The sequence below is a fragment of the Euprymna scolopes genome, chromosome 28, assembly GCF_053919585.1.
Source record: "Euprymna scolopes isolate OS-2025 chromosome 28, ASM5391958v1, whole genome shotgun sequence".
Taxonomy (NCBI): Eukaryota; Metazoa; Mollusca; class Cephalopoda; order Sepiida; family Sepiolidae; genus Euprymna; species Euprymna scolopes.
In genome coordinates, this window is record NC_136509.1 from 53,286,305 (window position 1) to 53,303,269 (window position 16,965).

General features: G+C 33.2%; 1 protein-coding gene across 14 annotated transcripts in view; it reads left to right on the forward strand.

Moving 5' to 3' along the window:
• Positions 1-16,965, forward strand: part of LOC145249624 (inositol 1,4,5-trisphosphate-gated calcium channel ITPR1-like) — a 385,709-nt gene that overhangs the window by 252,958 nt on the left and 115,786 nt on the right. For 7 of the 14 annotated variants that reach the window (XM_080111355.1, XM_080111359.1, XM_080111358.1 and 4 more), the window contains 6 exons: positions 738-830; positions 1,155-1,298; positions 4,728-4,943; positions 10,571-10,696; positions 14,086-14,283; positions 14,988-15,239. In XM_080111355.1, coding sequence (XP_079967481.1) covers positions 738-830; positions 1,155-1,298; positions 4,728-4,943; positions 10,571-10,696; positions 14,086-14,283; positions 14,988-15,239 — 1,029 coding nt within the window. The remainder of the gene's footprint in view (positions 1-737; positions 831-1,154; positions 1,299-4,727; positions 4,944-10,570; positions 10,697-14,085; positions 14,284-14,987; positions 15,240-16,965) is intronic. The other 7 variants (XM_080111362.1, XM_080111364.1, XM_080111363.1 and 4 more) reach the window with 1 other exon arrangement.

The following is a 16,965-nucleotide window of genomic DNA, read 5'->3' on the forward strand; positions in this document are numbered from 1 at the left end:
TGAAGTAGTTTAAAATAGAATTTTAAAAAAATAAGTTAAAACATGATTTAATAACAAAACTAAATCCACCAGACTATATTTGATCTTTGTAGATGACTTAGCAGTTTTATTATTTTTTTATTAGAAATAAAAAGTAAATCAATTACTTCAAAATTTTAAAGGAATTTGGAAGCATTTAAACTGTGGGCTAAAGTCATTTCTGGCTTTAAAATTCCTAACAAATCTTCATTGTTTGTTAAATCATTTGTAAATGTTAGATTTCTTCCTCATAATATTTTTGAGATCTTTGTTACTTTTAACTTTCAATCATTAGTCATATTTATTCATGTCCTCATGATAGCATGTAACAAAAAACAAACACAAATTAATGAGAGCCATCTCAAAATGTTATAGCTAAGGCCAAGAATAAAAGTTCCTCGAGCTTCAAGAAGGTCTAGAGGGTTGACTATGGCCCTGGTTTGATGGTAATATACTTCTTGATGTGTTCTTTTGATCTCTTTCTAAATCCTCTTTGACGATTTGCTTTCTTTGAATGACTATAGCTAATTACTGTGACATTATTTTCTAGTGCATGCAGAAAAGTACTGTCTCCATGGCCTGAATGATGCAGAAAGCCTGAAGTACCTATCAAAAATATTTTTTATTACTTTTTATTTTTTTAGGTGTTATGAGTGTACATCACCAAATTGAAAGAGATGAATGTTTTACAATTATAACAAGTTATTTTTCATTTTAAGGATATTGGTGCTGATCAAGGGTCAGCTATTGATCTTGACTTGGGTCCAAATATTGACCTGTATGCAGCTTCAAACTACAAGAAAAAGAAAGAGGTAAATCATATTTTAAAGATTCTCATTGATTATGATTTAAAAAAAAAGCAAAAAAACACATCATTGGAACATAGTATAAATATAAAATGTTTACTCAGACAAACAATATAAATATTGATAAGTCGGCATCCAAAAAATTCAAACAAAATGTTTTTAATTGTATTTTTTGATAGTTTTATCTTATATAAAACACTTCATAATCTGAAATAACTCATATATTTAATCTCATTCTCTTTTCATTAAGATATTTTTCTTTTTTTTTTTCTGTAAATAGTTAATACATTACTGTGAATCTAAGTTTCAATTGATATTTGTACTTGTTAGATTCTGCTTCGTTTAACCAAACTGTGTGTCCAAGAATGTCCCGAATCTGGAGGCAAAAAACCCCGCAAACATGAACAACGTCTTTTGCGCAACATGGCTGCAGAACTTGTAGTCTTGGAATTACTTCAAATTCCATTCGATAAGGTATGGTCTTTTATTTTTTTTATTTTATTTTTTTAATAACTGATATTTAATCTAAATATAAGTTAACTTCTATTTTTGAAATTGAACGTCATATTGATAAACTAGGACAAGTGAGAAATGAACAATAATATCAAAAGTGAATCAAAATATTTTTCCGTGTTTTGAAATAATTCTGTAGTACTAAATAGGGATACTACAATTCGAACAAGATTTAAAATTTCCCAAATTCATATTAGGATTTTTCACATAAACATATAGACTAATGTTTAGAGGTATTTATTAACGAATTCTGATTGACAAGCTTCTGAAAATTGAAAGTTCAATCTTTATTACAGACAAGAATCGGGTACAAAATGGCTTGTTTTGTTTAATCCTGTTAAGACCTACTTCATTTGTAGGCATGTCCCTTTTCTTGCATGAATTTTTTCATGAATGGCTCTTGAGAAATCGACACTGAAATTTTTTGGTTCTTCTTTCTCATTAAATTTTGGAGTTCAGATATTTTAGATCCATTGCACTTTCTGTTTCTTATAAAGTTAGTTCTCTTGATCGCTCCAAATGCTTTCTCACACCAGAGGCTATTCTATCTCTACAAATCTACTATCAGACCATATATGTTAGTGTTTCATACACCATGTCTAAAAGAAAGAAAAGAAAATTAGCATTTTTATTGAAAGACTAACAGGGTCCACCCAACTTTGCCAAGTTGTAAAATATGCTTAAATATATTTTAATTCATGCAGATTTCATCTTTATAATTACAGAGCCAAGTATATATTGAATATTATATTGTACCTAATATATAGTGATTTCAAAAGTTAAAGCAAGAATAACTTTGGTACCATCAGCTAGAATCAAAACCAAAACATTTAGTGCTCAAACAGCGTCTCCTACTGATGTAGATATTGAGATAGGTAAGAAAGATTTAATATTAAATGGTTTGAATTTAGGCATGTGCAGAAAGAAGTAAATATGTTGGCAAGTTGAAATGAATATACACTTTCAGGGCCTGATCTCATCCCGGCTATACTAATTAAGAAATGCTCAGCTGAGCTAGCCCCCATACTTTCCAAGCTCTACAATAAATGCATTGGTGAATCTTGCTTCCCTAATAGCTGGAAGATGGCTTCTGTGGTACCAGTGTACAAGAATTCTGGTGAAAGGACTCAATTATCATCTGCTCTCCCTCTTCTCTCTGACAAACAGTATGGATTTAAGCAATGCCATTCTACTGCAGATATTTTAAGTCACCTGAACGCATATACCATGCACTGGATAAGGCGGGTGAAGCTCTTGATATATCAAAGGCCTTTGACAAAGGCTGGCATGAAGGGCTAGTAATGAAAATTAAATTGTACGGTATAACTGGACGAATACTAAATATAATTAGATTCTTCTTAGAAAATAGGAGCATCCAGGTTGTTATTGATGGACATATATCCAACCACCATAACATTAATGTTGGAGTGCCTTAGAGGTCAATCTTTGGACTACTATTATTCCTGATATTCATAAACGATCTCCCTGATGATATTGTGTCTGAGATGGGTATATTTGCTGATGATACAATGCTCTATAACATAACATGCACGAGAAAGAACAAGACTATGACAGAATCTTTAGAAAATAACCTCCAGACCATAGTGGAATCGGGCCGCAAATGGATGGTAACGTTTAATGCTAATAAGACTAAGCTGTTCTCCTTTAACAATTTCAAGATGCCTTTCCAAACACCGATATCCATGACAAATAACACCCTACTTGAGAATTCTTCCTTCAAAGTCCTTGGCCTAACATTCACGGGCAACATGAAGTGAAACAAATACATAGAGGACATTGCTAAGGCTGCTGCAAAGAAGTTGGGTTCCCTCTATCGAGCTAGAAGACTACTCACACCTGAGAGTATCCTGTATCTCTAGAAGGCCACCATTCACCCATGCATGGAGTATTGTTGCCACATCTAGGCTGGTGCATCTACCGCTAACCTCTTCCTCTTGGATAGGGTTCCAAAAAATTTTTTCAATCTAATAGGTCCCACTTTGTCAACTAAGCTTCAACCCCTGTCCCATCTCTGCAATGTTGCATCTCTGTGCCTGTTTTACAAATATTTTAATAGAATGTGCTCTGGTGAACTTGTTACACTTGTGCCCCCTCGATGTACATATGCGCAACAAATCTGCTTAGCAACTAAATCTCACCCCTTCACTGTTGAGGTCCCTAAATACCAGAAAGGTTTCTATTCTAATAGTTTCTTTCCTTGAAAAGCTAGACTTTGGAATTCCCTTCCTGCTTCCCTGACTATACTGATATGCAAAAGTTTAAATGTAATCTAAACCAACATCTTGTTAATCTTTCCTAGGCATGGCCCCAAATAGTAGCCCCTTACGTTCAAGTGGCAATATGCCTTGTTAGGAGTGAACGTGAGTTAAAAAAAAAAAGAAAAAAAACCAAAAAAAAAACCAAAGTTTGCATTTCAACTTGCTGATATGTCTATATGTTATCCATTCAAACAAAATTTTATTCATTTTAAACCATCCTTGGTGTATGATTACTATTTTTAGTTAATTTCAGTGCTATGTGACAATAAGAGTTTCAGTTAAATATTTACAGATAAACAGACACACACACACGCATAAACATCTACTGTTTTATTTATATAGATTTGTGAGTTTTTTTTTTTTGTTTTGTTTTTTAGTAGAAGGGGTTTATTCGGTATTGAACTATTTTTGTCTAAAAAAAAAAAAAAAAAAAAAAAGTACTTTTCAAAAATTCCACCACAACATGAGGTCACAAATTCATTTCAGTATCCTTTTAACCACAGCCACCTTCCAAATGTGTATTAAAATTACTAGCAAATATACGCTTTCTTGTTTGTCACATATTTTTGCTAGCCTGAAGATTGGTACCATGATCATAGAACAAAAACTGCACAACCTTCTGCCTTCAAAATAGGAAAAAATGCCTGGAATTATGGTGCTATAACAGATAATACTCTGCCTCCTGAATTGAACATTGAATGATAGTACATTAGTTTGAAATAGTAAATTGAATTGAATAATAGAAGAAATAGTATAGTTTAGGTTTCAGGCAGACAATTACCAAATCTCCACTTGTAATAAATATTAAAATAAAGCAAATAGTGGAGTTTTAAAACTTGTTCAAATGACAGGGTGTCAGAATTCGATTTTGGAAGAATTCATTGTAAAATGAGTGAAGTCGGAATGTGTTATTTTAGCGGCACCAGCTAATTTTTAATTACATATGTATTGTTTTATATTTGGTGATCAATCATTTTAAAAATGGGTGTGGAAGATGTTACCATACATATATAAACTTGAATAAGTTTATTAACATACAGATTTATTTTCAGTTTAGTATGTTTGAGTTTTGTCAGTGTTTGATGTTTCTTTATTGACTACCTCTGTTCAGGTGTACCCTATAAAAGAAATGAGCAATAAAGATGAAGAAATTGATTTTCAAAATGAGGTTGAGGCTGAGGTACCCCAGCGCAGTGCATCACCTAAGGTGTCAGACGGAGGAGAGTTGGACTCAAATGAAATCCATTTGGCTCACAATCAGCCTCTGCCTTTTCGGGTCTTCATTAATACAGATAGCACGGAAGATTCTGTCGACACAATTCCTGAGGTGAAAGAGCTTTGTGTGTGTGTGTGTGCGCGTGTGCTGTTGTTTTTGATTGGTTAATATGGAAGTTTTTGCATTTCAAATAATCAGGCATGCTAGATTGTTTTCATTTTTTCCAGAATAAAAATTGAACTGAAACGTTTGTTTTTATTAACATAAAAATCTTTTTTTTTTTTTTTTTTTTTTTTTTTTTGACTTCAGCTAAATATTTTCTTCTAAACTAGCTATTCCTACCTGGTGTTGCCTGGTAGTCTTTTTACTTTCATTTGTCTCGCTTTTTTTTTCTTTTCTTTTTAATCACATACTTATTTTTGGGTTTTTAACTCTTAAATTCCTAACTAACTGTGCTTACTTGACATTGCCCAGTCATTTTATTTTTATTTATTTATTTTACATTCTTTCAATTCCTATTAGACAACTTCTCTTATATTTTGCAATCTAAAATGAATTATTTTCCTTGTTGATTCTTATTTTTAGGTGATTATTTACAAATGCTCCATATTAACAATTGCTCAAACTGGACTAAATAATTTAAAAAATAAATTGTATGTTATTATATTGTCAATAACATGTACAGCAATAATAAATGAAAATTAGCAGTTTAATTTATCAATTTAAATGCTATTTCAGTCTTACTTTGAAAATCCAATAAGACAATTTTATGTGTTAGATGAGAAACTAGGAGCAATATGTACAAAATCACCAAATAAGCCAATAGAGAGTGCGAGTGACGATTATATGAGGAATAACTGGCTGCTCAATGTCTCATATGCAAAAAAAGGAAGGGGAAATTAAATGTTCATTAGATATTTGCTCTCGCATGTAGTAATAAGCATTTATCTTGTCTATTTTTACGATGTCAAATTATTTTTTTAAATACTATTTTTAAAAACTTTTAATACTTTATGCTGTCACATTTCTTATTTCAATAAGTAATCGATTCATCTTAAGTAGCAAGAATTTGTGCTGTAAGTCGACTCGAGTGTAAAATTTGAGTTAGCTATTTTTCAATCCATTATTATGCACTAAGATGTCAATATTTGAAACCTTGGTGACTTGCCATGTCCCACCAATACTGACAAGAGGAAGTGGATAGAATTTTGCAATTTGATTGTTTTTGTGTTTGGCCTCTTAGATCTCCAAAACTCACCATATGTAATTTTTTTTTTTTTATAGTGGGGATGCATAAAGCATGTATGTTCAAGTGGTACCCACTAATTCTGCTTATTTTAAGCAAAGCATCACTTGACAACAGTGATCAAATGAGTTGATCATGATATGCTGATATGCATTTGAGAGAAATTCTTTTATTGCTGCAGGTGATGACCATATTAAACACTTGTAAGATAGAAAATATAAGTTGATTGAGTGGGATACTTATGAAGTGTCTGGAGTCTTCTATTGATTTTCCTTATTAAAGTATTGCATAATGAAATCGGTCCATTTTATTTGAATATTTTATATATAAAGCATGTTATAAGTATTGTTTTGTTGGTTAGTTTTGCTTCCTCTTCTGTCCTTTTCCATACTAAAATGTCTCCACTCCCCCAGGCTGATTGCGCTTTTCATTTATAGAATGTGTTATTTTTCAATAACAAACTATTTCTTGCTTTCAAGTTTCTATCAGATGTTTTTGATGGTTACACAATTTGTAAAAAAAAACAAAAAAACAACATTTTTTTTCTTTTGAAAACGACCTTTTACTATTGGTATTAGTACTCGTTTTTTGTTTGGATTGACCATGTTCGTTTTATATTTTTCACACCATGCTAGTTTAAGTTTAAAAAATGGTGAAAGTGATAAAATGGCTACAAAGTAAAAGTAATTAAACAATACAAAAGGTTATGAGTTCTTTCAGAAGCAGAGATGCGTCATTGAATTCCTCCATGCCGCTTTTTTGAATCTTTATGAAACCAATACAATTAATGTCAGCACAGATGGTTTAATTGATTTCAGTTATGACAGATATGAGTGATGAAGCATGCTCCAGACGCCCGTGCACAACCACCACCCCAAAAAACACTGTGCACCTTGACCAACTTATCCATGCTGATCAGCAGATAATGGTGAATGAAATGCGTCTAGAGTTGAATGTGAATGTTAGTGCACTCGAACCTATGGCGTTATTCCTAGGATACAGAAAAGTGCTAAGTGAGTTCCATGACACACAGGACCAAAAGGAGCACCAACATGGCAGTTAATCAGTATGAAGCCAAAGATATCAGATTCTTGGACCGAATTATCACTAATGATGAGATGTCACCATTACGAGCTGAAGTCCAAACGGCAGTCGATGGAATGGCATTATTCACACTTCCTAGCAAAGTTCAAGAAGCAGACATTTACAGGCAAAGTGATGTGAACTGTCTTCTGGGATAGGAAGGGTCTCATCCTTCTGGGTTTCTTGGAACTAGGGTTGAATATCAATATCAACTCTAACTGTTTTGTTGAAACATTGACAAAGCTGAAGACCTGAATTGCCTGTGTAAGGCCGGAGAAAATGGAAACATTCCATTTGCAACATAATATCAGGCCACATACAAGTTTGAAGACCACAGAATGTGTGATAAAGTTCGGCTGGACGGTGCTGTCTCACTAATTTTATAGTTTTGATCTGGACAGTTAGACATCGACTTGTTCAGACCTTTGAAAGATGCATTACATAGGCAATATATCCCCAACAACAATGCCGTAATCACAGCTGTGAAAAAAATGGACCTTTTCAGCAGGCACTCTTATGACCGAGGGATTAAGACCCTCATTCATCGCTGATAAAAGTGCATTAAGAATTCCAGTTTTCATAGCTCTAACTTTTTGAATTAAAAAAAAAAAAAGGAGGCATTTCTTTTGGAACAATCTTTGTGTATATAGTATATACATGTAAATTTGTGTGAAATTAAAAATACCTTTTTCTTTCTTTTTTTTTTTTTTTTTTTCTTTTTAATCCTACCAGACCAAGTTACCAATATACCGGTAATTTCCAAAAATGCTATATACAGAGTTACCGCTAATCTGGTATTTTTCCGACCACATGTTTTTTTTGTCAGGGAGCTAAAAATAGCTACCCAATTGCTGCTTAGCCTTGATTTAGTGCAAATGGCTTCCTTTGTTTTGGGTGAGTTGTTTTGTAAACTAAAGTAGCCATGAAGCAAGCTAGTGACGAATCAAGCACTTCGACAGGTAAAAGAGCAAGACCAAGGAGTTTCACAATGCAACAAGTGTTGGATAAAGTGACAAATTCTGATTCAGACAAAGGCGAATTTGATCAGGAGTATGTTTCTGAATTAAGTAATGCTAGTGATGATGGAGAAAGTGATGATAATTCTGATGATGCAAGTGTTCAAAGTAGGGAGTGTCTCACTCAACCAGGTGATAGGGGAGATTCTGGTGTGGTTTATGAAGGATTGAGTCACAATTTTGTAGCTTCAGATCTAGATTTCGATGAGAATAGGAAAGGGCCAGTGAACATTTCAGGTCATATCACTGAAGAAAGCAAGTGCATTGATTTTCTTTCGTTGTTTATCGAGAATGATTTCTGACAGAATTTGACAGAGAAGACCAATTTATGTGGCACTCAAATGTGTGCAGAAATGCCCAACTACTACATCTGCAAGAATTTTAAGCATGTTTCTGTTGAGGAAATGAAAGCCTTTGTTGGGCTGAGGATCTACATGGAATATATCTGAAACCCAGCAATCGGGATTATTGATCAAGTGATGGAAGTGACTTCATTGGATATACTCTGGGGTTCCATAACATCATGACATGAGACAGATTCTTATCCATCTGGACTTTCTTGCATGTGGTTGATAAGGAGGATTCTGGAATTGACAAGAGATACAGAATCTACAAGCTCAGGTTTGTTCTGGAGTATCTACTCTCCAAGATTTAACTCTACTATCAGTCCAGACAACACCTGAGTCTGGATGAGGGAATGATTTCTACAAAAAATCGCCTGGCGATAAAACAGTACATAAAAGACAAGCCCACAAAATGGGGCATTAAATTATTTCTTCTTTGTGAAGCAGACTGGATATATTCTTGATGTAGAAGTCTACACAAGTACAGCACCAATGCCAGTTCAAGAATTAGGTGCGGAATGCTGTTATCCATCTCTTGATGTCAGCTGGGATGGAGGGCAGCTCACACATTCTGGTCATGGACCACTTCTACAACTCTGTGACTCTGGCCAAATATGCTGTGAACCACCTACAAACGAAGGTTGTTGGAACTCTCCTGCAGAACAGAAAGTTATTTCCAAAGTTTCTCAAGGAATTCAACAAACTCCATCGAGGTGAAAGTCGCTACCAGTGTCAGGACAGCATCACATATATGGTATGGCAGGACAGCAAGCCCATCACCTTCATCTCTAACTACCATGATCCTGTAAAGACGGGAACTGTGAACAGGAAGAAGTATGGTACTTTCACTGAAGTGAGCATTCCACAGCTTACCTTGGACTACATCAAGTACATGGGTAGTTGTGACAAGAATGACCAGATGACCCGCTTTCACCGTTCCCGACACCACAACTACTGGCCCCGACACCTCTCCATCAAATTCTTCATGTGGGCTTACCTTTTCTACACAAGCAGCTGCCAGAAAACCTCTGTACTTTACAAGATACATTCAAACTCTATGTCTGGAACTGGCAGGAAACTACTGTTCTACAGACGTTCGCAGAGGACAATAAGAACCCTATGCTCAACGCCTGAAGCCAGGCAATGACTTCCCTGAAATTTCCCCTGGCACCTCATCTGATCACATCTGTGCTGTGTGCATGGAGAAACACCTGAAATACAACAGACAGCATCCTGAAGTATCTTACAAAAACAACCCCCAAAGGAAGGTGAAAAGGTTCGGGTGTACCCACTGTAGAAAGTACCTGTGCATCAAGAAGGGTTCCACCTGTTGGGCGGACTGACACACGAAGGCTGATTACTGGTGGTAGATGAAAGGCAAAAAATTACTAACGCATTTAAATTTTTTTCATAATTTTTCCCAGGACACCAGGTATAGGAACAAATTAGGTTCAGTAGTTCAGGTCTGGTAGGGTTAAAAATTTTGGAATTTGAAAAAGTGACAGTTATAGAAAAATAAAAACAAAAAAACAGTATTCTTAAATTTTTTATTTTGAAATTTAAATTGATGATTAAAATATCCTCGGAAGTTTAAAGACATTTTAAACTTTCATTTTACTTTTTTAGTAACATTTTATATATATATATATATATATATATATATATATATGAAATAGATTGCTATTTTTTTTTGTTTTTTTTTTCCAAGATATTAAAACCGATATATATATTTGGAAAGGAAACAATTCTTTGTATTGAAATGAAATATGTAAATATATATCCCCCTTTTTTTTTTTTTTTTTCAATATAGATGCTTATAATATTGAAATGAATATGTATTCTATTAAGTCTGGAATATTTAAGAAAAAATGAATTCTATGAAATATTACAATAAAAATTTCCTAATCAAATATTTGAAATTTAAAAATTGGCTGTTTTCTCATTTAAACGCATTGAATATTAAAAAATTAATATTTTTTAGCAAAAAGTAAAAATAGTTTATCCGTTTATAGCCTTTTCTTATTAAAAAATTGTCTTTTTGTTTTCTAGAACCAAGATGTTCGCATGCAAGAAATTATGAAACTTGCCCATGAGTTCTTACAGAGTTTTTGTTTGGGAAACCCGGCCAATCAGGCTCTTTTGCATAAAGAGGTGGATTTATTTCTCAACCCCGGTGTAAGTACAGTAATTTCACAGTTGTATCCTTCATCTGTTGTCTATTGTTTTCTTGCTAAAAATATTTCCATTTCATGAAGACTGCATAGTCTCATCATACCAGCTTTGGACAGAATAAATACTACACTTATAACATAGTCATTACATGTCCACTCTCGGGAACCACATATTGTATACAGACAGAACCACATATTGTATAAAGAAACAAAAACAAGGGAAGAATTTGACTCCCTCTTTATTTTTTATTTTTATTTTATTATTTTTTTCAGTGAAACAACACAATTATTTACAGGTACTTTCCAGAATAATGGCTTGTCTCTTGTTCAAGAGTCTTATTGTACTCCAATGTGCTTAACAAGACTGCTATGTTGAACATGTGGTCATCTGTCTTTGTTCAACCATGTTTAGAACACTCTCAGCTCTCAGTCCTAGTGTATAACATGTCTATCTCTTTCACTAATCTCAAGGGTCCACATTTTTCTTTATAATCTGTCATTTGCATATGGCGCAGTCATTTGCATACGTTTATTGCTGCCATTGATTCTAGTCACAAAACCAAGTGTATTTCAGTTAGTTTTACATTCGATGCAACAGCACCATCATCTGAAATTAGTGTGGGTGTATATATATATATATATATATATATATATATTGCATTGCATTTTCTGGCAATCTCATCTTTACAAGAAGGAACAATTTAATAACATATGAGGAAATTTTGGGTTCGTCACCAAAATCTGCTTTTCATGGTAACAAAAAGGAAAGAAAAAAGGGGGAAAAAGCATTTATGGCAAATTTCTCGAAAAGAGTAACTAGCGGAAATGAGCAAAGGAAATACAGACCCGAATGAGTTCAAAATGATCCAAGTTTATTAAAACAAAAAGTTATCGATTGCCTTTTTTTTCCAAGGCTGGGGTTAAAAAAACCCTTAAGAAACATTTAAAAATACATATAAAAAAATACAAAAAAGACATCAATTCTTACTTGCAAGAAAGGCTGAAAGAAAGAACATATAAAAAACGGAAAGCAGTCCTTATTTTGAATTCAGTCCTTTTAACAAAATGTTCAGTCTTTGACAATGTTCTTTCTTTTCTTTTCCGAAAGGACAAACAAAAAGTTTCTTTGATCTAAAATGGGAGAAAGAAGTAATTTCCTTTGTTAAGGCTCTTGTGCCTTTTAATTCAAAGAGGAGAGAAGACCATAAAGCCGCTTTGGTAGGCTTTATGAGGGGTAAATTTCTTGAATTATGGAAGATTTGAAGGTTGAAAATCTTTCAAAGAGGGGATTTCTTTTCTAGGGTGAGATTCTGCTCGTCTCGTCGACGAAATTAATTTTTGTTCTTCTTAGAAAAGAACTCCTCAACACACGGTAGTTTCCTTCGTTAGTCCTTTGAGAATAATAATCTACCAGTTGTAAGACTCGATTGTCTTTTAATAACCGGTATTAATCTTCCCGTCATAAGATCTTGTTGTCTTATAATGACTGAGAATAAAATAACGTTAATAGTTTAGTTCTAAACAAACGTCTTTCTCCTAAGAAGGAGAGAAAAAACTGTGGAATTTAACATCAAGAATCCTTTCTGATCTGACGGAGCCGAATAGCATCCTTCTTCTTGGCCGGATAGATTCGAACTGACGAAAAAGGGCAAAAGGCCCATCGTCGTCCTCCTCCTCCCCCTTCCAGAGGGTAGGAGAGGGGCTGGCTGCTAGAAAGCGAACTATACCTAAGCTGCTGCTGATAATAGAAGTGGCCTGCCGGTCAAGGAATGCGTTCCTTGACCCAAATGCGGAGATGTTGAATGGGTATAAATAAAAGAATAAACAAAAATTATTTCTCTATTAAAAATTTCCACACATACTTATGAACAGAAAATTTTATTACAGCATTATTTTTTTTTTGTTTTATGACTTGCCACTTATCAAGACCAAATGCCAGTTTAGGATAAAGGTTAATGATGAATGATGCGGAATATTATGAGAGGATTGAAAATGATGATTGGAATGAATAAACTTTGATGAGGATGGTTTCTAACAAGTATTTGTTGACATGAGATTTGAAGATGACCATGTTGTAATCATCAGGATGCAGTTCCATGGTAATTTATTCCACAGATGAAAGTTCTTGTCTGCTTAAAATATACATATAAAATCATTTTGGATCATTTTCTACAAATCCTGAGTGAACTTTTTGTCTTAATAAGAGGTTTTAATTAATGTGGCACTAGTTTCAAACTCTCTATTGAATAAGATTGAAAATTGGCTGCTTTACTAAGTCTGCAGTGTAGAGCAGACTCCTTTTAATATATGTATGTGTGCTATTGTTAATGATAAATGACTCTAGCACTTTTGCTCCCTGAGCATTTGAGGTTCCTCCCCTCCCTTACATATGCAATGTTGTGCTATTTTTTAATTTAAAAAAAAAAATTGGGGGGCGTGTGTGTTTTGTTTTTATAACTAAAATAGTTTTATATATAATAGTTATCCACAAACGTGTGTTTGTCATTTGTACTACTCATCAGTGTGACTAAACCTAATGAGATTTTGAGACCGGAATTCCAGTAATTGATCCTGGTGTTCTACAATCGCAAACCTGCTTATGGGGATAATTGTATCACATTATAAATGCTGCCATTCATTTATATTTTATTCCTAATACTTATAATGAAAAGTATTTAATTAAATTATTTTTATGGAAAGGCATTCCCTTAATGCTAAGTGGAAGTTATTTCCTTCACCGAAATGATGGTATGAATATTTTGTCTCAAAATTACGATGAACAAATAATTCAGTAGTTACATCTTTTTTCAGATTTATTCATCAAACTTGAGTCAATTCTCTGGATTTCACTTGAAGCCACATTTGGCTTTGGTGTTGGTCTTGAGGCAGCCTTAAAACTAGCCACAGGTTTTGTCACTGTTTCCCAATGTAGGCCCTTAAAGACTCTGATGATCCTAGACTTTAACTCCTCCTTTGTGTTGTAGCTGGAACTGGAACCATGCCTCATATGAAGTCGAGGGGATAGAGTACAGTCAAATGAGTTGGAAGTGTGTTTTAAATTCTATGACAGCAAGGCTTGGACCTTCCAGTTGATAATAGGAAGCTGAACTACTGGTTGCTCTAGGATTTCACTACCACCTTCAAATGCTGATGTAGCCTGAGGGCCTCTGATGCTGTATGTAAAACCTAGACCTTGTTGCCTTAAAAGCAGAGAGTCCGTTAACAATCTGCAAATTCAATATACTCTAGGTGTTCAATGTGATCTGTACCGAACAGGCAATGGCTGGTAATAACAGATCAATTTTGAATATAAATGTTGATGTAGTTGTGCAAATAGTCTTTCCATTCACTCTTTAAGTTTGGTTGTATCTATTTCTCATTTTATTTTTCTAGCTGTTGGAAGCGCAAACAATGAAATCTATTTTCCAAGACAATGCAACTTTATGCAATGAGGTGGATGAACGCATTGTACAACATTTTGTGCATTGTATTGAAACTCATGGTCGGCATGTTCAATATCTCAAGTTTCTTCAGACAATCGTTAAGGCTGAAGGACAATATATTCGAAAGAGTCAAGACATGGTCATGGAGGTGAGCCCTCTTTTTCTCAAAAAAATCAATATAATTCAATCTGTTTTTTATTATGAGTAATTACAATGAAATTACTCGTTTCATAAAGTGTTAATAAGAAATTTTGTATTTACTTACATTTCAAATTTTTAAAATATTTAAACTCATTGAATATCATTCCTTATATTTTGTTAGTTTTACTATTGTTGCATATATATGTATACACATGCACATACACACAGTTATGAACAATATTTTCTATTGTATGTAATTGATACTTCTGATTTTTCACATATTTTTCTTTGTATATTTTTTATTAACCATTGCTCAATATGCTGATAAACACTCAAATTAGTTTTCATGACAACACCATATGATATTTTGTGTAATGCTAAAGGAAACAAAATAATATCCATTTTTGTTTTTTTTTGTTTTTTAATTATTGCTTGGAATTATATGTATTATCAAAATTAAAATCGTTTTACATTCTCCATTTAAAGGATAGAAACAATTAATTTATATTTTACAAAAAATATTTGAAGCTGATTATTTCCATAATCAACTTTTTTCACTTGAAGAGAAAAATAGTATTTTGTACTTTATTGCTATTAAATACTTGTTTGATTAATGTTATTTACTATAGAAATATTCTAATACCAAAATCTTGTTTTATATTTATAAACGGCCATTAATGCTCATCTGTTTTTTCTTCCTTTTTGTTTCAGCTTGTAAATGTGAGTGAAGAGGTTTTATTATTCTATAATGACAAGCAGTCATTCAGTACATTGATTGGACTGATGCGATCTGAACGCCATCGAAACGATGAACGTAGTCCTTTGAATTATCATATCAACCTCGTGCAATTATTGGCATTGTGCACAGAAGGAAAAAATGTGCGTACAGAAATCAAGTGCCATTCACTTCTACCTTTGGATGACATAGTCAGAGTTGTCACTCATGAATATTGCATTCCTGAGGTAAGATTCAACCTTTTCTCCTTTACTGTTATGTTTACTTTTGTTAAATCACTTACTAGATAGATTAAAGCTGAGTGAATCAACCCATCCTTCCTAAAGACTTTTTTCTATATACTTTAATGATACAAAATACATGCTAAAATATTTCGAAGTTCTGAGATTGAGTTTTGTTTGAAAAACTTTTCATTTTAATCTTTCTAATTAGTTGTACCCTATAATTAATTGAATAAGTCGATCTGTCGCAATTATCATCACTTTCAATGAAGATCACTTCGATATATAAAAATGTTATCAATACAAAGATAAAGAAAAGCAACAAAAAAATAAGAGAAAAGACTTGGTGGATAAAAACAATTTTATTAGGAAAAGAAAAAAAAGAAACTTAGAGTAAAGAAGTTCACAATCTGTCTGCTGCTATGATTTTGCTCTCGGCTACAAAGAAAGTTCTTTGTGTGGTAACAATTACAAAAGATAGAAAGAAAAATGGGTTGAGAAGGATTTTTTTTATTTACTGCTGTGATATAAGATTTTTTTTAGAAAGATTGAAATACTTTAGCAAAGTCGAAAAGCTTGTTCTCTTTGTTTGCAATTTAAACTTACATTTTGTAATGTCGTCTATTTTAAAATAAGTCCTCTAGAGTAGATTAGTTAAAAATCTGCGGACAAAGATAAATTATCTGAAATAATGTTCCAAGAGTGTTCTTTTATAGTGAGGAATTTATTTTCTCATTTTCCTAAAGGAATAACCTGAAAAAATACAGTTCTTCGTATAATAATAATATTGTCTGAAGAGGCAAGAAGTTTGGAAAAAAACAAAAATCTTCCTAGTTTCTTCTTTGAGTCTGGTCAAAATAGAAATGTTTTCTTTCGATTTAGAAAAACTGCAGCTTGAGACATATCCATTTTCTTTGGGAAGAAAATATCTAGTTATAATAATAGACACTTCCAATTCAATCTTTTCTAGTGAGAATGTTTCCCATGTGTCTTTTTTTGCAAGCTGGTATTTTTCCGACATATTTAACTGGCAAGTCCTTGACTAATTTCTTGAAGTAGATTTCTCTCAGCGAGATACGAATTCGTTGAGTAACTTAGACGCAATTACTTCAACATTATAAACTTTGTCGGGTAAATTAGACAAGTTCACTTTAACATTTTAATGTCCTGTTTAGACGGTGAGAAGATAGCACGTCAACACATTTCAAGTGTCCAGCCTGAACTACCAACTTCAGCTTGAATTTTATCACAAAATACGGGAATAATCAATCAACAGGTAGAAATTAGTCACCTGACCAACAACATCAACCGCAGTGAAGCAAACTCGAGAAAGGAAGAAGAGGAAAAAAGAAATATACCCTTCCCCCTCCAATTTCTACACTCTTAACAAAAAGAAATAAGAGAAAAAAAAGAAATCCTTCAACAACCAACTCAGTACCAAAAAAAATTCAGATCTCTTTTGCTTAAAGATCTGCTAGATCTTACAGGTCTGAATGTGACATAGTTGACCTCTGCATTAATTCTCTCTTTTAGAGAATCACTAGTTTCTTCATCAGAAGAAAGGACCTGATAAGAATATTTAATGGAAAGTTCTAAAGGATACAGATGTCTCCAAGAATTCTCCTGAGAGACACCATTATTTTTTTTTGATCATAGTGAATCTAATTAAATTATCAGTACTGTTAGTGAGATTAATCACCCCATTAAGGACATGGCTTTACTGGATTTTTTT